The following is a 17,226-nucleotide window of genomic DNA, read 5'->3' as shown; positions in this document are numbered from 1 at the left end:
AGCACGTCCTCCTCCCGTATGGCTCTCACCACCCGTTGTGCTGATGTGGCGCTGCTCTGCAAAGCTTGTAAGGACTTAAGCAAATTTCAGGTAGACAGCCGTGCAATTTCTTCCTCCTTTAGGCGGGGGAGAAGAGGTGGTGGCCTGCCAAACATAATTTCAAAAGGGGTGAGTCCTTTTATATACAGAGTACACCTAGCTCTGAGGAGGGCAAAAGGAAGTAGACTTACCCAGTTTTCGCCAGTCTCTAATTTTAATTTAGTTAATGTTTTCTTTAAGGTCCAATTCATCCTCTCTACCTGTCCAGAACTTTGTGGTCTATAAACACAATGTAATTTCCAAGTAACTCTCAGGGCCTTAACTATGGATTGTGTAACTTTGGCGATAAACGCCAGGCCATCGTCGGACCCCATATATAGTGGCAGGCTAAACCGGAGGACAATTTCAGTGAGGAGTTTCCTAACTACTACCTGTGCTGTCTCTGCCTTGGTTGGGTATGCCTCAGGCCATTCAGAGAAGGTATCAATGAAAACCAGCAGGTACTTATACCCTCCTCATCCTCCTGGTATCTCGGTAAAGTCCACTTCCCAGTGTTCTCCGGGGTTCTGACCTCAGAATCACTGTCCTGGCGTGGCCACAACAGGGGGCCCTTGATTTACCCGGGCACACACTTGGCACCTACTAGCCAACTCTTGGGATACTTTCTGGAGTTCTGGGATGTAAAATTCTCTTCCTAGTAGTTCTGATAGCTTCGTTCCCCCCAGGTGGGTGCTCTAGTGGGCCTGGGAAGCAATGGTCCGCCCCAGGGCTTCTGGCACTACAGGCCTCCCGTCTGGCAGAATTAGCCATCCAGCCTCTCCTTCCTGGGCCCTTAGTTTCTCAGATAGCCACTGCTCCTCTGCCAAATGAGTAGGCTTCTCTGGGAGCCTTCATGCTGGCAGGGCTACGAGAACTTCTAGGGGCCCTACTGGTCTTTTAGCCATTTCCTTGGCCTCCTGTAAGGGCAGTGTGAGGAGATATATCCTTGCAGTCCCTGGGTAGGTCTGGCAGGACGAGTGCCGGGGCACTCACCAGGGCTTCTTAGATCTCCCCTGGCTCCTCCTCATGTCCCTACTGCCGCCCCGCATACCGCATACCGGGTACCTTCCTCTACGAAGCTGCTCCCGGTCCATGTAGAGGGTCTCATCCGGATTCTGCAGGGGCTGGTCCACAAGGTCCTCGCGGAGGGAAGTGAGGGTAGTTCACTATCTCCTCACAGTCATGCAAAGGGGCCTCTGCCTTCTCGTCAAGGAGGAGTGTGGCCGGGTTCAAGGCAGCTGTTTTCAGGAAGCTGAAATGTTTACTCTTTTTCCCTTTCCCCACCAGAGGGCCTGAGTGAGTGCTATGAGTTCCACAAGGAAGTCCACCTTTTGGCCCCCCATTGTCAGGGTCTTTCTGGGCTCCTGGGGGCTAGCTGAGCCCCGACAACCCCAATCCACCTCCTCCACCAGCATGGGAGGGAGTCGGTTCCCCTGCACGTTCAGGGCACTCCCTTTTCCAATGTCCTTCCTTTCTGCAAAATGCACATTGATTTTTCCCAAGCCGGGGTTGGACTCCTTTTCTTCCACCAGGCTTTTCTTTGTTCTTATGGTCTCTCCGGCCCCTTGGGCCTTTTTCCTCACTTAAGGCCAGGAGGACCTTGGCCATCCGGGTGTTTGAACCTGCCATCGGGTCCTCCCGATTGTCAAAAACCTTCTGGACCACCTCAATCAACTTAGAGATTGATTTTCCCTCAAAGTCTTCTAACTTCTGTAATTTTTTTCTAATATTTGGGGCCGACTGGGAAACAAATACAACATTGACAGCCCTCCGACTTTCCGGGGCATCAGGGTTAGGCCCCTGGACGGTCTCTGTCACCTTAGAGAGGTTTATGGGTCTCTGAGCAGCAGCTCGGATGCCCCCCAATAGAGTCTGGCGATACTGATCGAGAGCCTCCTTTCCCCTGTCACTATAGGGGTTCCAGTTGGGTTGCTTGGAGGGAAACACAGCCTTTAATCTGTCTTTTATTTGTTCTTTCAGAACGGACTAAAGGAGCTTTATTTCCCTACAGGGTTTTATATGTCACAGGACCTTATAGGGTCTGTAATTCCTGTAACAGAGGGCTAGTATTCACCCCTTTATTAACCCCCTCTGTTCTAGACAGGCCTTCCCCAGTTTCCTACAGTTGAGGTTTTGTGCCACCCCTGACATGGGCATGGTCGCACAGGCCTGTAAGACAGCATACAGGTTGCTGTCAACTCTCTCAATAGAGACCAAAATTTAATGGGTATTCCTCTTTGCCCACCTGGGCAACTGCCCTCTCGGCATCTAGACACCCTTTACTTTTTGGGTTCACCCTACATAGCCTTCTTCCAGGACAGTTTACACATAGGCCAGTTCTTCTTTCTAGCCACAAATACAGTCTGTCCAATTTCCTTAAAATGTATTCTGGCACAGGAGAAAGTTGTTTTGCTGTACATAGGTAGCTTAACCCCTATACAACTGGGCTCAGACCTCTGCCTAGCAAATTGCAGTTTATAAGTTCAATATGCAGCCTCCGGTCCTCCTAACCCAACGAGGTTTTGGCTAGTCTCTGAGTCAGACTTCTCCTCTCTTGGAGAATTTCAAAGTCCTGATGGCTCCCAGGTTTAGGGAGAGTGCCCTTTTCTTAACTCTGTTTATTAGTTACAGGGCCCTGCTTTCCTTGTCTTCCCACCAGTCCCCTTTATGGCAGAGCAGCGACCAGGCCTCTTTGAAGGGAGTGTATTGGAAGGGGATATCAGTCCCTCCTCTTCCAGCAGCAACAGGTACTAAACTCTTTCAGTACATTTGCAAACAGGGAGCTTTCGCTAGCTCTAATCGCAGCTTTTATAAATCCCAGGCTTGCTGCTCTATTCCTGAGGCTGTAGGAAGGCTAGTACCAGTCACTGGCTTATGGCTTAACTGCTGTAGCCTGCAAGCCAAAGGCCCAAGTACTTTCTCGCTGCTGCTGCTGCTTCTCTTTTTTTAGGGCCACTGCAGGCAGCTCAGGCATCCAGCCGCCCTTCTTTGATCATTTACTCCCCAATCTGGTCTGGAGCTGGGGAATAGCGCCTTTATCTGCCTTGCATCCCCAGAGGGCTGCTTGTCTGGCCCCAGATCTATAGAGGGCCAGCCTGCCCTAGTGGCAACATAGGAGCTGCAGGACTGGCAGATGTCGCAAGGTCCTGCAGGTTCTCCCCCTCTATCTCTCTCCCTCCATACGCTGTCCCCTGCCTAGTATGGGATGGACTGAAGGGGTTGAAGGACGACAAAACCCGTCCCATCCGGAAGGAAGACAATTGGCATCAGGGGAGGTAGGGGCTCCGGGTCAAGAGCTGGTGGTGTGGCCTGGGCTTGAGGCCGGGGCTCACCCAGATCCGGCGCCTGGGGACCATAGGGGGCAGCCGGCTAATGGGTTCTTCCTGCTTTCCCTGAAGGACCGGGGGAGCCTTTCCCTTCTGGAGCCCGGCCAAAAGAATTGTCTGTCTCTGTCCCAATTTTCCCCTCGGGAGGCATGCCCTCATCTACTGGGGTTTCTTGGACAATATGTCAACCCAAACCTGAATATAAGGAATTTGATTAGGATGCCTTGGGCGGCCGTATATGACATAATGGACCTGGTAAGCAGTGGTCAGATCAAAAGACCCTGCATTCGGCCACCCCTCCTGGAAAGTGGGCCACTCCCATTTACAGAATCGCTGTAAATCAAAAGCATTAACATTATAACTTTTAAATTTACCCCAGAACTTCAGTTTAATATAGTAAATTACAACCCAGGTAAGAGCAACTGATAGACAGAAATCTTTATTAATTAAATAGGCTGATTCCCCTTTAACAGTGAGCAAAAGACTCTGAGAAAAAATAATTCTCGCAGCTGCAAGAGGCTTTGAAGACTATTAAAGGGGCCAGCCCAAACGTTCAGCCAAGCGTATCAACAGAAAGCAGAATAAATCAAAGTAGCTCTTACTTTACACAGACCAGTAATGATTTACACTTTCTTAGTAGACCAGCCCAGGCTGGAGCTGTATCTAGTCCTCCTTCTCTGTAGTAATTTGGCTAGTCCCACACAAAAAAACTTTTTCCCAACCCCATGATGATCGGTGGCAAGAGACAGACAAGGGAGGGGGTGACCTGTTTTCACAGATCCTCACGCAGATGCCCGCCTGGACGCGTCCCTTGGGAGCTTAGATTTTCCTTAGCTAAGGTGCACCCATATAAACCCCGGGCCTGGTCACCTCCACATGGGGGTGAGTCACCGTTATGCCATATGACGAATCACGGAACTGCAGGTTGGGGCCCACTCGGACTCCGTAACCGAAGTCGTGGAGCCACACAAAGGAGAGGAGAGGGCAGGCCCCCTCCCTCCACACTCACACACTTTCACCAGACATTCACTCAGAGTTTAAATAATCCACCCAATTCCTAACAATTTCCCAATTCCTGAGGGAGCTCTATAGCTTCCCGGGAGGTGATCAAGCTCCCCTTCCACTCACCCGAAGTGGGCCTGACTGATAGGGGGTCAACGAAGATGACTGACCCTATCCCATTTGACAAAGACAAAGACAAAGAACAGAGACAAAACAAACCAGCCAAATGCAACCTAAGGTTGCCTGGAACCTGCAGCTTGCTCCTTGAAGTCCTGAAAATTTTTCAAAAAACATTGCAGCAGGGTGTACACAGAAGCAGACAACTTTTTGACAATAAACACCAAGACAAACAAATACCAGACAGACAAACCCAGTGCAGCCTACAGCCGCACGAACCAGGAACCCAGGCCACCGTCATGGCCACGGGTCAGGACCAGGAGTACCGCTGCGTCCAGCCCTCCGTATAGGTCCTTCCGTGGGACATCCCAATTCCAGTTTAACGACCGGTCCTTACCTCTCTCGAGAGTTCAGGTGGCTCGGTTTCCAAATCAAAAGTGTTGGGTGGAGGGGGAACCAAGATGGCGGCACAGGGTAATGCTGGAGTTTGTTGCCTCGTACAACAACTTCAAAAATACAACTAAAAGCTAGAACGAACATTATCCAGAACCACAGGAAGGCTGGCTGAGTGGAGGTTCTACAACTAGGAGGAAAGAGAATAACATACCAACTCAGAGGAGGCGCAGTGCGGAAAATACAAAGGTGCGGAGGTGTGCAGAGCGGGCTGGCGGCTGAGGGCGAGGTTGTCTTTTCCAATCGGGAGGGAGTCTCAGATTCTGAGCTCCAGTTCCGGGCGAGTCTCTAGGGACCCAGACTCAAACGGGAGAAGCGGGACTGTCTGGCTTCAGTCGGAACTCGAAGGCAGCTTTCTCTCTGAGGTTTGCAGCAGTTGCTGGGACTCTGAAAGGCAGAGCCCCCGGGATGGGACTGAGAGCAGCCATAACTGCTTGCTCTGCCCTCCCTGTTGATCCCCTGGGACATGCCCCCCCAAGCCCTGCACAGAGCCATTTGCCGGATAGCCTCAGGCAAAGGCTAGATTAGAACCTCCCTAGAGGACAGAAGTTCTCTCACTGCAGACACAGCTGATTCTCACAGCCAGCTGGCCTGGAACTCAAATTCCCTCTAGTATTAACTACAACAATCAAGGCTTAACTACAACAAGACTGCGCACAAAGACAACTAGGGGGTGCACCAAGAAAACATAAAAAAATGCGGAGACAAAGAAACAGGACGCAAATTTCAGAAATGGAAGATATAAACCTCAAAACCACACTTTTAAGGTCTTTCAATAATTTTCTAAAAACTGCCGATAAATGTAGTGAGATCCTCAAGAAATCTAATGAGTCCCTCGATGTTGTGATAAAGAACCAACTAGAAATTAAGCATACACTGACTGAAATAAAGAATATTATACAGACTCCCAACAGCAGACCAGAGGAGCGCAAGAATCAAGTCAAAGATTTGAAATGCGAAGAAGCAAAATCACCCACCCGGAAAAGCAAAATGAAAAAAGAATCCGAAAATATGAAGATAGTGTAAGGAGCCTCTGGGACAGCTTCAAGCATACCAACATCAGAATTATAGGGGTGCCAGAAGATGAAAGAGAGCAAGACATTGAAAACCTATTTGAGAGAACCAAGATGGCGGCATAGGTTAACGCCAGAGATTGCTGCCTTGAACAACCAAATCAAAACACACCTAAAAGACCGAACGGACATCATCCAGAACCACAGGAAGGCTGGCTGAGTGGAAATTCTACAACTAGGAGGAAAGAAAATAGCATACCCAGACTCAGAGGAGGCGCAGTGCTGAAGTGAACTACTCAGGTACGGAAGGCGCGCGGAGCGGGCTGGCGGCAGAGGGCGTGGTTGGTGCTTTCAATCGGGAGGGAGTCTCAGATTCTGAGCTCCAGATCCGGGCGAGTCTCTAGGGACCCAGACTCAAACAGGAGAAGCGGGACTGTCTGGCTTCAGTCAGAACTTGAAGGCAGCTTTCTCTCCAAGGTTTGCAGCGGTTGCTGGGACTCTGTGAGGCAGAACCCCTGGGGACGGAACTGAGAGCCGCCATAACTGCTCTCTCCGGCCCACCCTGTTGATCCCGAGCCCGAGCGACCCACCCGCCCCGCCCAAGCCCTGCGCAGAGCCATTTTCCAGATAGCCTCAGGCAAAGGCTAGATTAGCACCTCCCTAGAGGACAAAAGTTCTCCCACTGCAGACACAGTTGATTCTCACAGCCAGCTGGCCTGGAGGTCAAATCCCCCTAGTATTAACTACAACAATCAAGGCTTAACTACAAGAGAACTGCACACAAAGACCACTAGGGGGTGAACCAAGAAAGCATAAAAAATGTGGAGACAAAGAAACAGGACAAAACTGTCAATGGAGGATATTCAGTTCAGAACCACACTTTTAAGGTCTCTCAAGAACTGTCTAGAAGCTGCTGACAAACTTAATGAGATCCTCAACAAATCTAATGAGACCCTCGATGTTATGATAAAGAACCAACTAGAAATTAAACATACACGGACTGAAATAACGAATATTATACAGACTCCCAACAGCAGACCAGAGGACCGCAAGAATCAAGGCAAAGATTTGAAATGCGAAGAAGCTAAAAACACCCAACCGGAAAAGCAAAATGAAAAAAGAATTCGAAAATACGAAGATAGTGTAAGGAGCCTCTGGGACAGCTTCAAGCGTACCAACATCAGAATTATAGGGGTGCCAGAAGATGAGAGAGAACAAGATATTGAAAACCTATTTGAAGAAATAATGACAGAAAACTTCCCCTACCTGGTGAAAGAAATAGAATTACAAGTCCAGGAAGCGAAGAGAACCCCAAACAAAAGGAATCCAAAGAGGACCACACCAAGACACATCATAATGAAAATGCCAAGAGCAAAAGACAAAGAGAGAATCTTCAAAGCAGCAAGAGAAAGACAGTCAGTTACCTACAAGGGAGTACCCATACGACTGTCAGCTGATTTCTCAACAGAAGCTTTGCAGGCCAGAAGGGAATGGCAAGAAATATTCAAAGTGATGAATACCAAGAACCTACAACCAAGATTACTTTATCCAGCAAAGCTATCATTCAGAACTGATGGTCAGATAAAGAGCTTCACAGGTAAGGAAAAGCTAAAGGAGTTCATCACCACCAAACCAGGATTATATGAAATGCTGAATGGTATCCTTTAAGAAGAGGAAGAAGAAGAAAAAGGTAAAGATACAAATTATGAACAACAAATATGCATCTATCAACAAGTGAATCTAAGAATCAAGTGAATAAATAATCTGGTGATCATAATAGAATCAGGAACATAGAAGGGGAATGGACTGACTATTCTTGGGGGTGGGGGGAAAGGGGTGTGGGAGATGCGAGAAGAGACTGGACGAAAATCGTGCACCTATGGATGAGGACAGTGGGTGGGGAGTGAGGACGGATGGTGGGGCAGGAACTGGGAGGAGGGGAGTTATGGGGAGGAAAAAGAGGAACAAATGTAATAATCTGAACAATAAAGATTTACTTAAGAATAAAAAAAAACCCTATTTGAAGAAATAATGACAGAAAACTTCCCCCACCTGGTGAAAGGAATAGACTTACAGGTCCAAGAAGTACAGAGAACCCCAAACAAAAGGAATCCAAAGAGGACCACACCACGACACATCATAATTAAAGTGCCAAGAGCAAAAGACAAAGAGAGATTCTTAAAAGCAGCAAGAGAAAGAAACTCAGTTACTTACAAGGGAATCCCCATACGACTGTCAGCTGATTTCTCAACAGAAACTTTGCAGGCCAGAAGGGAGTGGCAAGAAATATTCAAAGTGATGAATACCAAGAACCTACAACCAAGATTACTTTATCCAGCAAAGCTATCATTCAGAATTGAAGGTCAGATAAAGAGCTTCACAGATAAGGAAAAGCTAAAGGAGTTCATCACCACCAAACCAATATTATATATGAAATGTTGAAAGGTATCCTTTAAGAAGAGGAAGAAGAGAAAGGTAAAGATACAAATTATGAACAACAAATATGCATCTATCAACAAGTGAATAAATAATCTGATGAACAGAATGAACTGTTGATTATAATAGAATCAGGGACATAGAAAGGGAATGGACTGACTATTCTTTGGGGGGAAAGGGGTGTGGGAGAGGCGGGAAGAGACTGGACAAAACTCATGCACCTATGGATGAAGACAGTGGGTGGGGAGTGAGGGCGGAGGGTGGGGTGGGAACTGGGTGGAGGGCAGTTATGAGGGGGAAAAAGAGGAACAAATGTAATAATCTGAACAATAAAGTTTAATTTAAAAAAAAAGTTTTGGGTGTACTGGAGGCCTCCTTGGTAGTCGTTCTCCACAGGTGTGGGGTATCTCGCTGATTGCCCTGCAACAAGTGGGGGAGAGCCTTCTGCCTTGAATAGGGGGTCCCTCTCCTCCCTGCCGGGGGGAGAGCCTCCAGCCCTAAATAAGTGTTCCCTCTCACCCCTGCCGGGTTTCTCGCTGGGGCCTCCAAATGTTATGGGTTGGCTCAAGGAGATAGACCACTGACTCAGAATTTAAATTTAAGAGCCTTTATTAAGCTGGCCAGCTGACCACAGCCCGCACCTTCCCCCTCTGGGAAGGTTTGCAGCATGTGGCAGAGATCAAGGGTGCAGTATGATCTTTTATAGAAAAACAGTGTTTCCTTAGAAGTTCACAGAAAGTTCATAAGCACCAAGGAGGGGGGTAAACAGAGTCACACCTGGCTGGAGCATATCATAACACATTGTTTTTCTAACACAATCTAGCAATTTTGCTTCCATGGTTCCTAACCTTGACGCAAGCCACGCCCACCAGCCAATCAGGAGCAAGTATACAAATTAACCCAACTGAGATGGTGGTAGCCATGGAACTGGAGCAAGCAGGAGGCTTGGGTTGCCCCTGGTGATGGAGGAAGCCAAGCTTCCCACCTGCCCTGGCCAGCCCTGGGCTCCGCTCAAGGCTACAATTATGTTTCAATTATAGAAGATAAATAAATCCCAGATACCTGATTCCAGCCCACCTTAGCCTCCACTCAAGGAGGCGCTGAAAAACAAAAAAGGAGAGGCTGGGAGCTTGGGTCACCGGGGGGTGTGGCCAGCCTGAAAACGGCCATCAGCTCCTCACCCAGGCTGGCCAGGCACCCCAGTTGGGACCCCCACCCTGAAGGGGGTGTGGCCAGCCTGAAAACGGCCCTCAGCCCTCCACCCAGGCTGGCCACACCCCAATGGGGGAAGGGTCCCCACTGGGGGGCTTGACCAACCTGTAAACAGCCCTAACCCCCTCACCCAGGCTGGCCACACCCCCATGGGGTGGGGGTCCCCACTGGGGGGCTTGACCAGCCTGCAAAAAGCCATCAGCCCCTTACCCAGGCTGGCCAGGCACCCCAGTGGGGACCCCCAACCTGAAGGGAGTGTGGCCAGCCTGAAAACAGCCCTCAGCCCCTCACCCAGGCTGGCCAGGCACCCCAGTGGGGACCCCCACCCTGATCCGGGACACCCTTCAGGGCAAACCAGCTGGCCATCACCTGTGTACCAGGCCTCTATCCTATCTAATAAAAGAGAAACATGGTAATTGGCATATGACCGCTACCCGTCCCATTGGCTAATCAGTGAGATATGCAAATTAACTGCCAGCCAAGATGGCGGCCAGCAGCCAGGCAGCTTGAAACTAACATGAGGCTTGCTTGCTTCAGTGACGGAGGACTGCAACGTTCCGGGCCTGCCTTGCCGGCCTCTGAGCCTGCAGTTTCAAACAATGTAATAAATATAGATGCTAAACAAAACCCCAGAAACCAGCTTTCAGCCGGCTGGGATCTCAGAGCTGGAGTTGATACAGAGTTTCAATTATAGAACCAAAACAAACCAGATACCTGCTTTCAGGAGCGGAGGCCTAAGAGCTGGGGCCTCAGAGCTAAAGCTGGCCCAGAATAAAAAGAAAAAGAAAAAAAGGAGCAGTTGGGAGCTTCAGTCCCAGCCTGAAAACAGCCCTCAGCCCCTCACCCAGACTGGCCAGGCACCCCAGTGGGGACTGCCACCCTGAACTGTGTGTGACCAGCTGCAAACAACCATCATCCCCTCATCCAGGCTGGCCAGGTACCCCAGTGGGGACCCCCACCCTGATCCAGGACACCCTTCAGGGCAAACCAGCCAGCCCCCACCCATTCACCAGGCCTCTATTCTATATATTAAAAGGGTAATATGCCTCCCAGCACTGGGATCAGCGGAGCTGAGAGGCCTCCCGGCACCGGGATCAGTGTGACAGGGGGCAGCGCCCAAAGTCCCTGATCGCCCTGCGGCTCTGTGTGTGACAGGGGGTCTGGCCACAACCTCCCTATCGGCCCTGCTCTGTTCGTGACAGGTGAAGGCGCCCCAACACCTGATCGGCCCTGCTCTGTGCCTGATAGGGGGGAGCTCCCCAACACCCTGATCACCCTGCAGTTCTGTGTGTGACAGGGTGTGGCACCCCAACCCCCTCACCCCACGGGCCTTGCTCTGTGTGTGACGGGGTAGAGCCATAACCTCCCCATCGGCCCTGCCCTGAGTGTGAGAGTGGCGGCGCCCCAACCCCCTGATCGGCCCTGCTCTGTGGGTGATAGAGGGCAGCGCCCCAACCCCCTGATCCGCCCTGCTCTGTGTGTGACAGGGGGCGGTGCGCCAACTCCCCTATCGCCCCTACTCTTTGCGTGACGGGGGGAGCTCCCCAACGCCTGATGGGCCGTGCTCTGTGCGTGACAGGGGGGAGCTCCCCAATCCCCTGGTCGGCCCTGCTCTGTGCGTGACAGGGGGAGCTCCCCAACCCCCTGTTTTGCCCTGCTCTGTGCATGACAGGGAGTGGTGCCCCAACTCCCCAATAGGCCCTGCTCTGAGCCCAACCAGGGGCTGCACCTAGGGATTGGGCCTGCCCTCTGCCACCTGGGAGCAGGCCTAAGCCAGCAGGTCATTATCTCCCAAGGGGTCCTAGACTGCGAGAGGGCACAGACCGGGCTGAGGGACACCCCCCTCCCTCTCAAGTGCACAAATTTTTGTGCACCGGACCTCTAGTCCTATATAATAAAATCCTATATAATGAAAGGGTAATATTCAAATTGACCCTAACAACATAACAACTGGGAATGACTGGTCACTATGACACACACTGACCACCAGGGGGCAGACGCTTAGTGCAGGAGCTGCCCCCTGGTGGTCAGTGCGCTCCCACAGGGGGAGCTCTGCTCAGCCACAAGCCAGGCTGACAGCTGCTAGCACAGTGGTGGTTGTGGGAGCCTCTCCCGCCTCCTCAGCAGCGCTAAGGATGTCCGACTGAAGCTTAGACCTGCTCCCCGCTGGCAAGTGGACACCCCCCTAGACCCCTGGGCTGCCAGAGGGATGTCTGACTGCCAGCTTAGGCCCAATACCCCAGGGATTGGGCCTAAGCCAGCAGTTGGACATCCCCCGAGGAGTCCCAGACTGCGAGAGGGCACAGGCCGAGCTGAGGGGCTCCCCCTCCCACCCCCCTGAGTGCACAAATTTTTGTACACGGGCCTCTAGTTATTTATAATAGCCCAAAGTTTTATCAACTGATGAATGGCTAAACAAAATGTGGTATTTCCATACAATGGAATATTGTTTGGCCATTAAAAAGAACAAAATACTGACACATGCTACAATATGGATGAACCTTGTAAACATTGGCATACTAAGTGAAAGATGCCTGTCATAAAGGACTACGTAATGTGTGATTCCATTTATCTTAAATGTTCAGAAAATCTGCATATGCTGGATTAAGCAAAGTTATGTGGTTTCTTTACTGTAAAACTTCCTAAAACTTTTAATGAACTAATGTGCATTACAGTGCTCCAAAAAGGTTTATATAGAATGCAGTATTTGACCTGATTATTATGACCATCTATTAACATTTTTTGTAACACTAATGTTCTAAGGAAAAGCATTTAGGAAATGCTGAGGTAGCCCCCTCCTACATTTCTAGTCCTATTTCCCATTAATTTCCTTACATAAAGTGTCTGCTTAGGCCAAATAACTATTAGTCTCCCTGAAACATGCTCAGTCTCATGCACAGTCCAAGTTTTTATTCATTCTGTTTTACCCATATGGAATGCCCTTATCTCTCTGATGTCTATATATTTGTAATTTTTATTTACATAATTCATATATCTTAAAATTCACAATTTCAAAGTATACAATTCCATTGTTTAGAACATTCACAAAATTGTGTAACTATCACCATTACCTAACTCCAGAATATTTTCATCAGCCCAAAAAGAAACCCCGTAACTATTAGCAGTCATTCCCCATTACCCCTCCCACAGCCCCTGGCAACCACCAATCTGCTTTCTATCCCTATTTGCCTATTCTGGACATTACATATAACCCTTGCATATCTAGATCCTACTCATATACCCTAAGACCATGTTTGTTTGTTCAATCTTTTTTATTATTCATTCAGTTAAAATCACAGCATTGTCAGACACTGCCAGGTTGTGAATATGTAAGGTAGACGATACTTTGCCTTGAAGAAACTCCCAGCCTAGTAGAGGAGGTAGACAACGCTGTTATAAGTGCTATTGTAGTGCTGTGAACAAAGTGCCATAGGAACAAATTGGTGGGGATAATAACTTGTGGAGAATCAGGGAAAGCCTCACCAAGTTGGTTGCATTTGACCAGATATCGATTCATTGATTTATTCATTCAGCAGACACCTATTGTGCCCCTATCATGTACCAGGCATGGTATTGGATTATCAGTATACAAAGATGAATAAGACAGATACCTGTGCCTCAAGGAGATCAACAGTCTACAGGAGATAAATTACTAGTGTATACAGTTTCAAACAACCTGATAAGTTGTGTTAGAAGAATTTAATACTTGGTATGGTAACAGAGAGATAGGAGTAACTAACTCTTTGTGAATTTGAAGAAAAAATAAAAGTTTACCAAGTGGATAAGGGGTTGGCATTTCAAGCAGAGAAACTAGACCTCTGTGCCAGCCTAATGCTCTTTTCTTTCACTGAACGAGAATGCTTAATGCCTGTGTTGCTCTGACTAACCCTTGTGTAGTCCTCCTTATATGGAGATACCTTGTCTCTCCAAAGGCAGTATGTGTCCTTTAGGATAAGAGCTTTATCCTGTCCCTCTTAGCATCCTCATTTTCATAGTGTTTTATGCATTGTGATTTTTTAAAATCCTCATCCAAGGATATGTTTTTAGTGATTTTTGGAGAGAGGAAGGGAGGTGGAGGGAAAGAAACATCAACTGGTTGCCTCCTGTACATGCCCAACTGGGGATCGAACCCTCAACCTGGATATGTGCCCTGACAGAATTGAACCCATGACCTTTCAGTGCACAGAATGACGCTCCAACCAACTGGGCCACACTGGCCAAGGCCATAGTAATTATTTTATAGATCCAAATGAGTGAATTACAGCTGAGACAACATCATTCACATTCTCAATGTCATTGACGGCTGTTTCCCCTTCCAACAACCTAAGGCCTAGTGTATAGATGAAGGGCTTTAACATGGAATGAGCACATGGATGCTCCCTTTGTAGTCCATCTCCTGTATAAGAACTAAGAAAGTTGCTCCCTAAGACTAATCCTCTTCACTATTGAAAATCTTGTACTCATCCATGTTAAAGACACTCATATGGCAAAGGGACTATCTTAGAAATGTACCCTTTGTTCATAGCTAGGTAGAGCTTGTCAACACTAAAAATTAATATTTACTTTTTAAATTATATTTAGTTGGTGTTAGGTAAAAACAGATTACCCTCCATAACCAATTTTTGCCTTAAAGGCAAGAACTGAGTTTTCCTGGAGAAGGAATTCTGTCTCAAGACTTTCACATAGAAATCCTGCCTAAGTTTCCAGCCTGCTGGCCTGCCACACAGATCTGACTCAAGACTGCAGCACCAACTCTTACCTGAATTTTTAGCCTGTTGGCTTACCCTACAGATTTCAAACTTGCCAGCCCCCACAATTGTACAAGCCAGTTTATTAAAATCAATATCTCTCCCTCCTTGACTCCCTCCCTCCCTCTCTCCTTCCCACATATGTGTGTGTATGCAAAAAATAAAGATTAATGTAATTTATATTCCAAACACATACTAATTTGAGTGAAGGAACTTAATAGATTCAATAAAACTGCTTCTTGACAAACTTCTCTGAAAATTGGAGGATTAGAGGTAGGTATTAAGGAGATCATTGACTGAGGACAGGACCAAGGGAAGCACCAAACAAAATATAGATTTTTTTCTCCTGCTTCAGGGAGACCAGGATTCAGTCCAGGATGGCCTCTTTGCTTCTCTGGTTTATGTCACTTCATGAAGTCTTGATCTGGAGCATTCTACATCTGACAAAGCTTCAAAGTGCTCTTCTGCTCTCCAGGCACATGATTGCTTGTGGAGACTGGGGCTCCTTCCTTGGTGTCACCAGAGCACCCATTATTATTTTTTAAATATATTTTTATTTATTTCAGAGAGGAAGGGAGAGCGAGAGAGAAATAGAAACATCAATGATGAGAATCATTGATTGGCTGCTTCCTGCATGCCCCCAACTGGGGATAGAACCCGCAACCCAGGCATGTCCCACTTGACTAGAATCGAACTTGAGACCTTTAAGACTGCAGACCAACACTCTAGCCACTGAGCCAAACCGGCTAGGGCAAGTACCCATTATTTAATAACAATGAGTTGCAGCACTGATATAGTCAGTGCTACAATGATTGTGATAGTATACCCACTGTTCTTGGATTTCAGGAAGGCTACCCAGAAATGGAGATCCTCTGGCTAATGATGATGTCCTGGAATATTGGAATATATATGTATGGCAGGAGAAAGTATGTATCTGCTGAAAAATGGTGTGGCCTGTCATTGCGTTTTCTTGACCACCTTGGCTCCCTCAAGAGAACCTATGAAACTCAGGTGAGGAGGGAGAGGCTAGAGGTGGATGGCAGGACTTATGGCAGAGAGGTTCTACCTGGGCTCTCAGTAAAGATTTGATGCTACTTTCCTTAGCTAGGAAAGGTTCTCGCTCATCGTTCCTCTTGGTGGTTCCATAGAACTGCAAGAGTGAGGGGACTGTAAACAGTAATTTCTTAGAGAAAATCAGGAAGGATGGTGAACAGGGGGAAACTTAGGGATAGCAAATGAAATCTAATTAAGAGTGGGCTATGCAGTCAGAGAAAGATAAATACCACATGATCTCACTCATTTGTGGATTATAGAGAACAACATAGACTGATGAAAAGGGACAGACCCAAAGGCTGAGAAACAGCGATCAGGCTATCAATCCCCAGAAGGAAAGTAGGGGAGGGTGGGGGTAAGGGGAAGAGATCAACCGAAGGACTTGTATACATGTATATAAGCCAAACCAATGGACATGGACAACAGGGGGATGGGAGCATGAGTTTGTGTGTGGGGGGGAGGTTGGGGGTTAATGGGGGGGATGAGGACACATTTGTAATACCTTAACTAATAATAAAAAAATAAAATAAAAAATAAAATAAAAATAAAAAAGAGTGGGCTATGGATAGGTGCATCACTGTTAGTGCCAGTGCATGCAGGGAAGTACTGGCCTCTGTGAACAATGACTGTTTAAAAGGTATTTTCTCCAGGAACTATTCTGAGTTTCAGACTTCTAGGCCATTAAACTAACCAGGAAAGGCTTTAGTGGAGAAAAAGTCTAGTTACCAAATAGGAGCAAACGATTGTTTATGCTTTAGGTATCTCCTCCCTTATAATAGCTGTCTGTCCCTAGAAAACGGGCCTAGTATGAATGGGGTCCCTCTTCCCCAAGAGTATACTATATTTTCTCCTCAATGTGGCTCATGTTTGGGTTGTAGGGGTGGGGAATGTCTGGCCTGCAGGCCACATAAGGCCCGTGAAATCATTTGTTCTGGCCCTGCCAGAACAGGTGGGACTTGAAATTCAATAAACCTAGGAGCTTTTTTTTCATAGCAACATAAATTTATACTAAATGAATTAAATTAACAAAGGATGTTATAAATATCCAATGGCCCTTGGTAGAATAAAGGTTCTCCATCCCTGGGTTAGAGTATCAGGCCATCACCATGGCTTGGGGAAGCTTTCCAACATATCCTTTCCCCTCTAGAAATCTATTTGCTATTCTTTTTTTCCAGGTAAATACCCTGTATAGTGAGCTGGTGGAAGCATTACATAAAAACAAGGACTCAACTTTTCATGAAGAGTGATAACTGCTGGAACAAGCCATGTGCGCAGGCCAGCTGACAGCAACTGGGAGAAGGTGCATGGTCCTGACACTTTGAATATCTAAATTATTGTTAAACTTTCTCTTATGTTTTTGTTTCTGATTTCTCGGGCCCTATTTTCATGTGGTTAAATAACATGTTCTAAAATAAAAGCATTTTGACTCTTACCACTGTGACCAGCTCATTTCTGGAGGACAAATGAATTTTCCAAAGTGATAAGAATTATATATTGAAATAGTCCATGTGAGAGGAAGATGATTCATGTCCCCTATGAACAAAAAATAATATTCATACCAATCCAACACAGGTTGTCTTTTATTTCAGAAGTGCTCAAATTCCCAGTACCAGAAGATAACAAGGAACCACAGGCTCTTCATCAGAAGGACAGAAGGACCTTCATGGTCCTTGGGCCCAGCATTGATCGGATTCGTGAAGTCTCTCTATGACATCCTTGAGAATTGATTGTCCAGTCTCTATCAGAACATGTCCTATGGCAGGGAACTCACAAGATTGCTCTATATAC

General features: G+C 47.5%; 1 protein-coding gene across 1 annotated transcript in view; it reads left to right on the top strand.

Annotated features, from left to right (window-relative positions):
- TEX11 (testis expressed 11) overlaps positions 1-16,685 on the top strand; it is a gene marked incomplete at both ends in the record, with an annotated part of 435,711 nt that extends 419,026 nt beyond the window's left edge. Inside the window, 2 exons of the mRNA XM_081081640.1 lie at positions 15,232-15,396; positions 16,614-16,685. Coding sequence (XP_080937766.1) covers positions 15,232-15,396; positions 16,614-16,685 — 237 coding nt within the window. The remainder of the gene's footprint in view (positions 1-15,231; positions 15,397-16,613) is intronic.
- Between the last annotated feature and the right edge of the window lie 541 nt (positions 16,686-17,226).

Source organism: Myotis nattereri, assembly GCF_964212035.1.
Source record: "Myotis nattereri genome assembly, chromosome: X".
NCBI classification, from domain to species: domain Eukaryota; kingdom Metazoa; phylum Chordata; class Mammalia; order Chiroptera; family Vespertilionidae; genus Myotis; species Myotis nattereri.
This window is presented reverse-complemented; position numbering and strand designations above follow the sequence as displayed.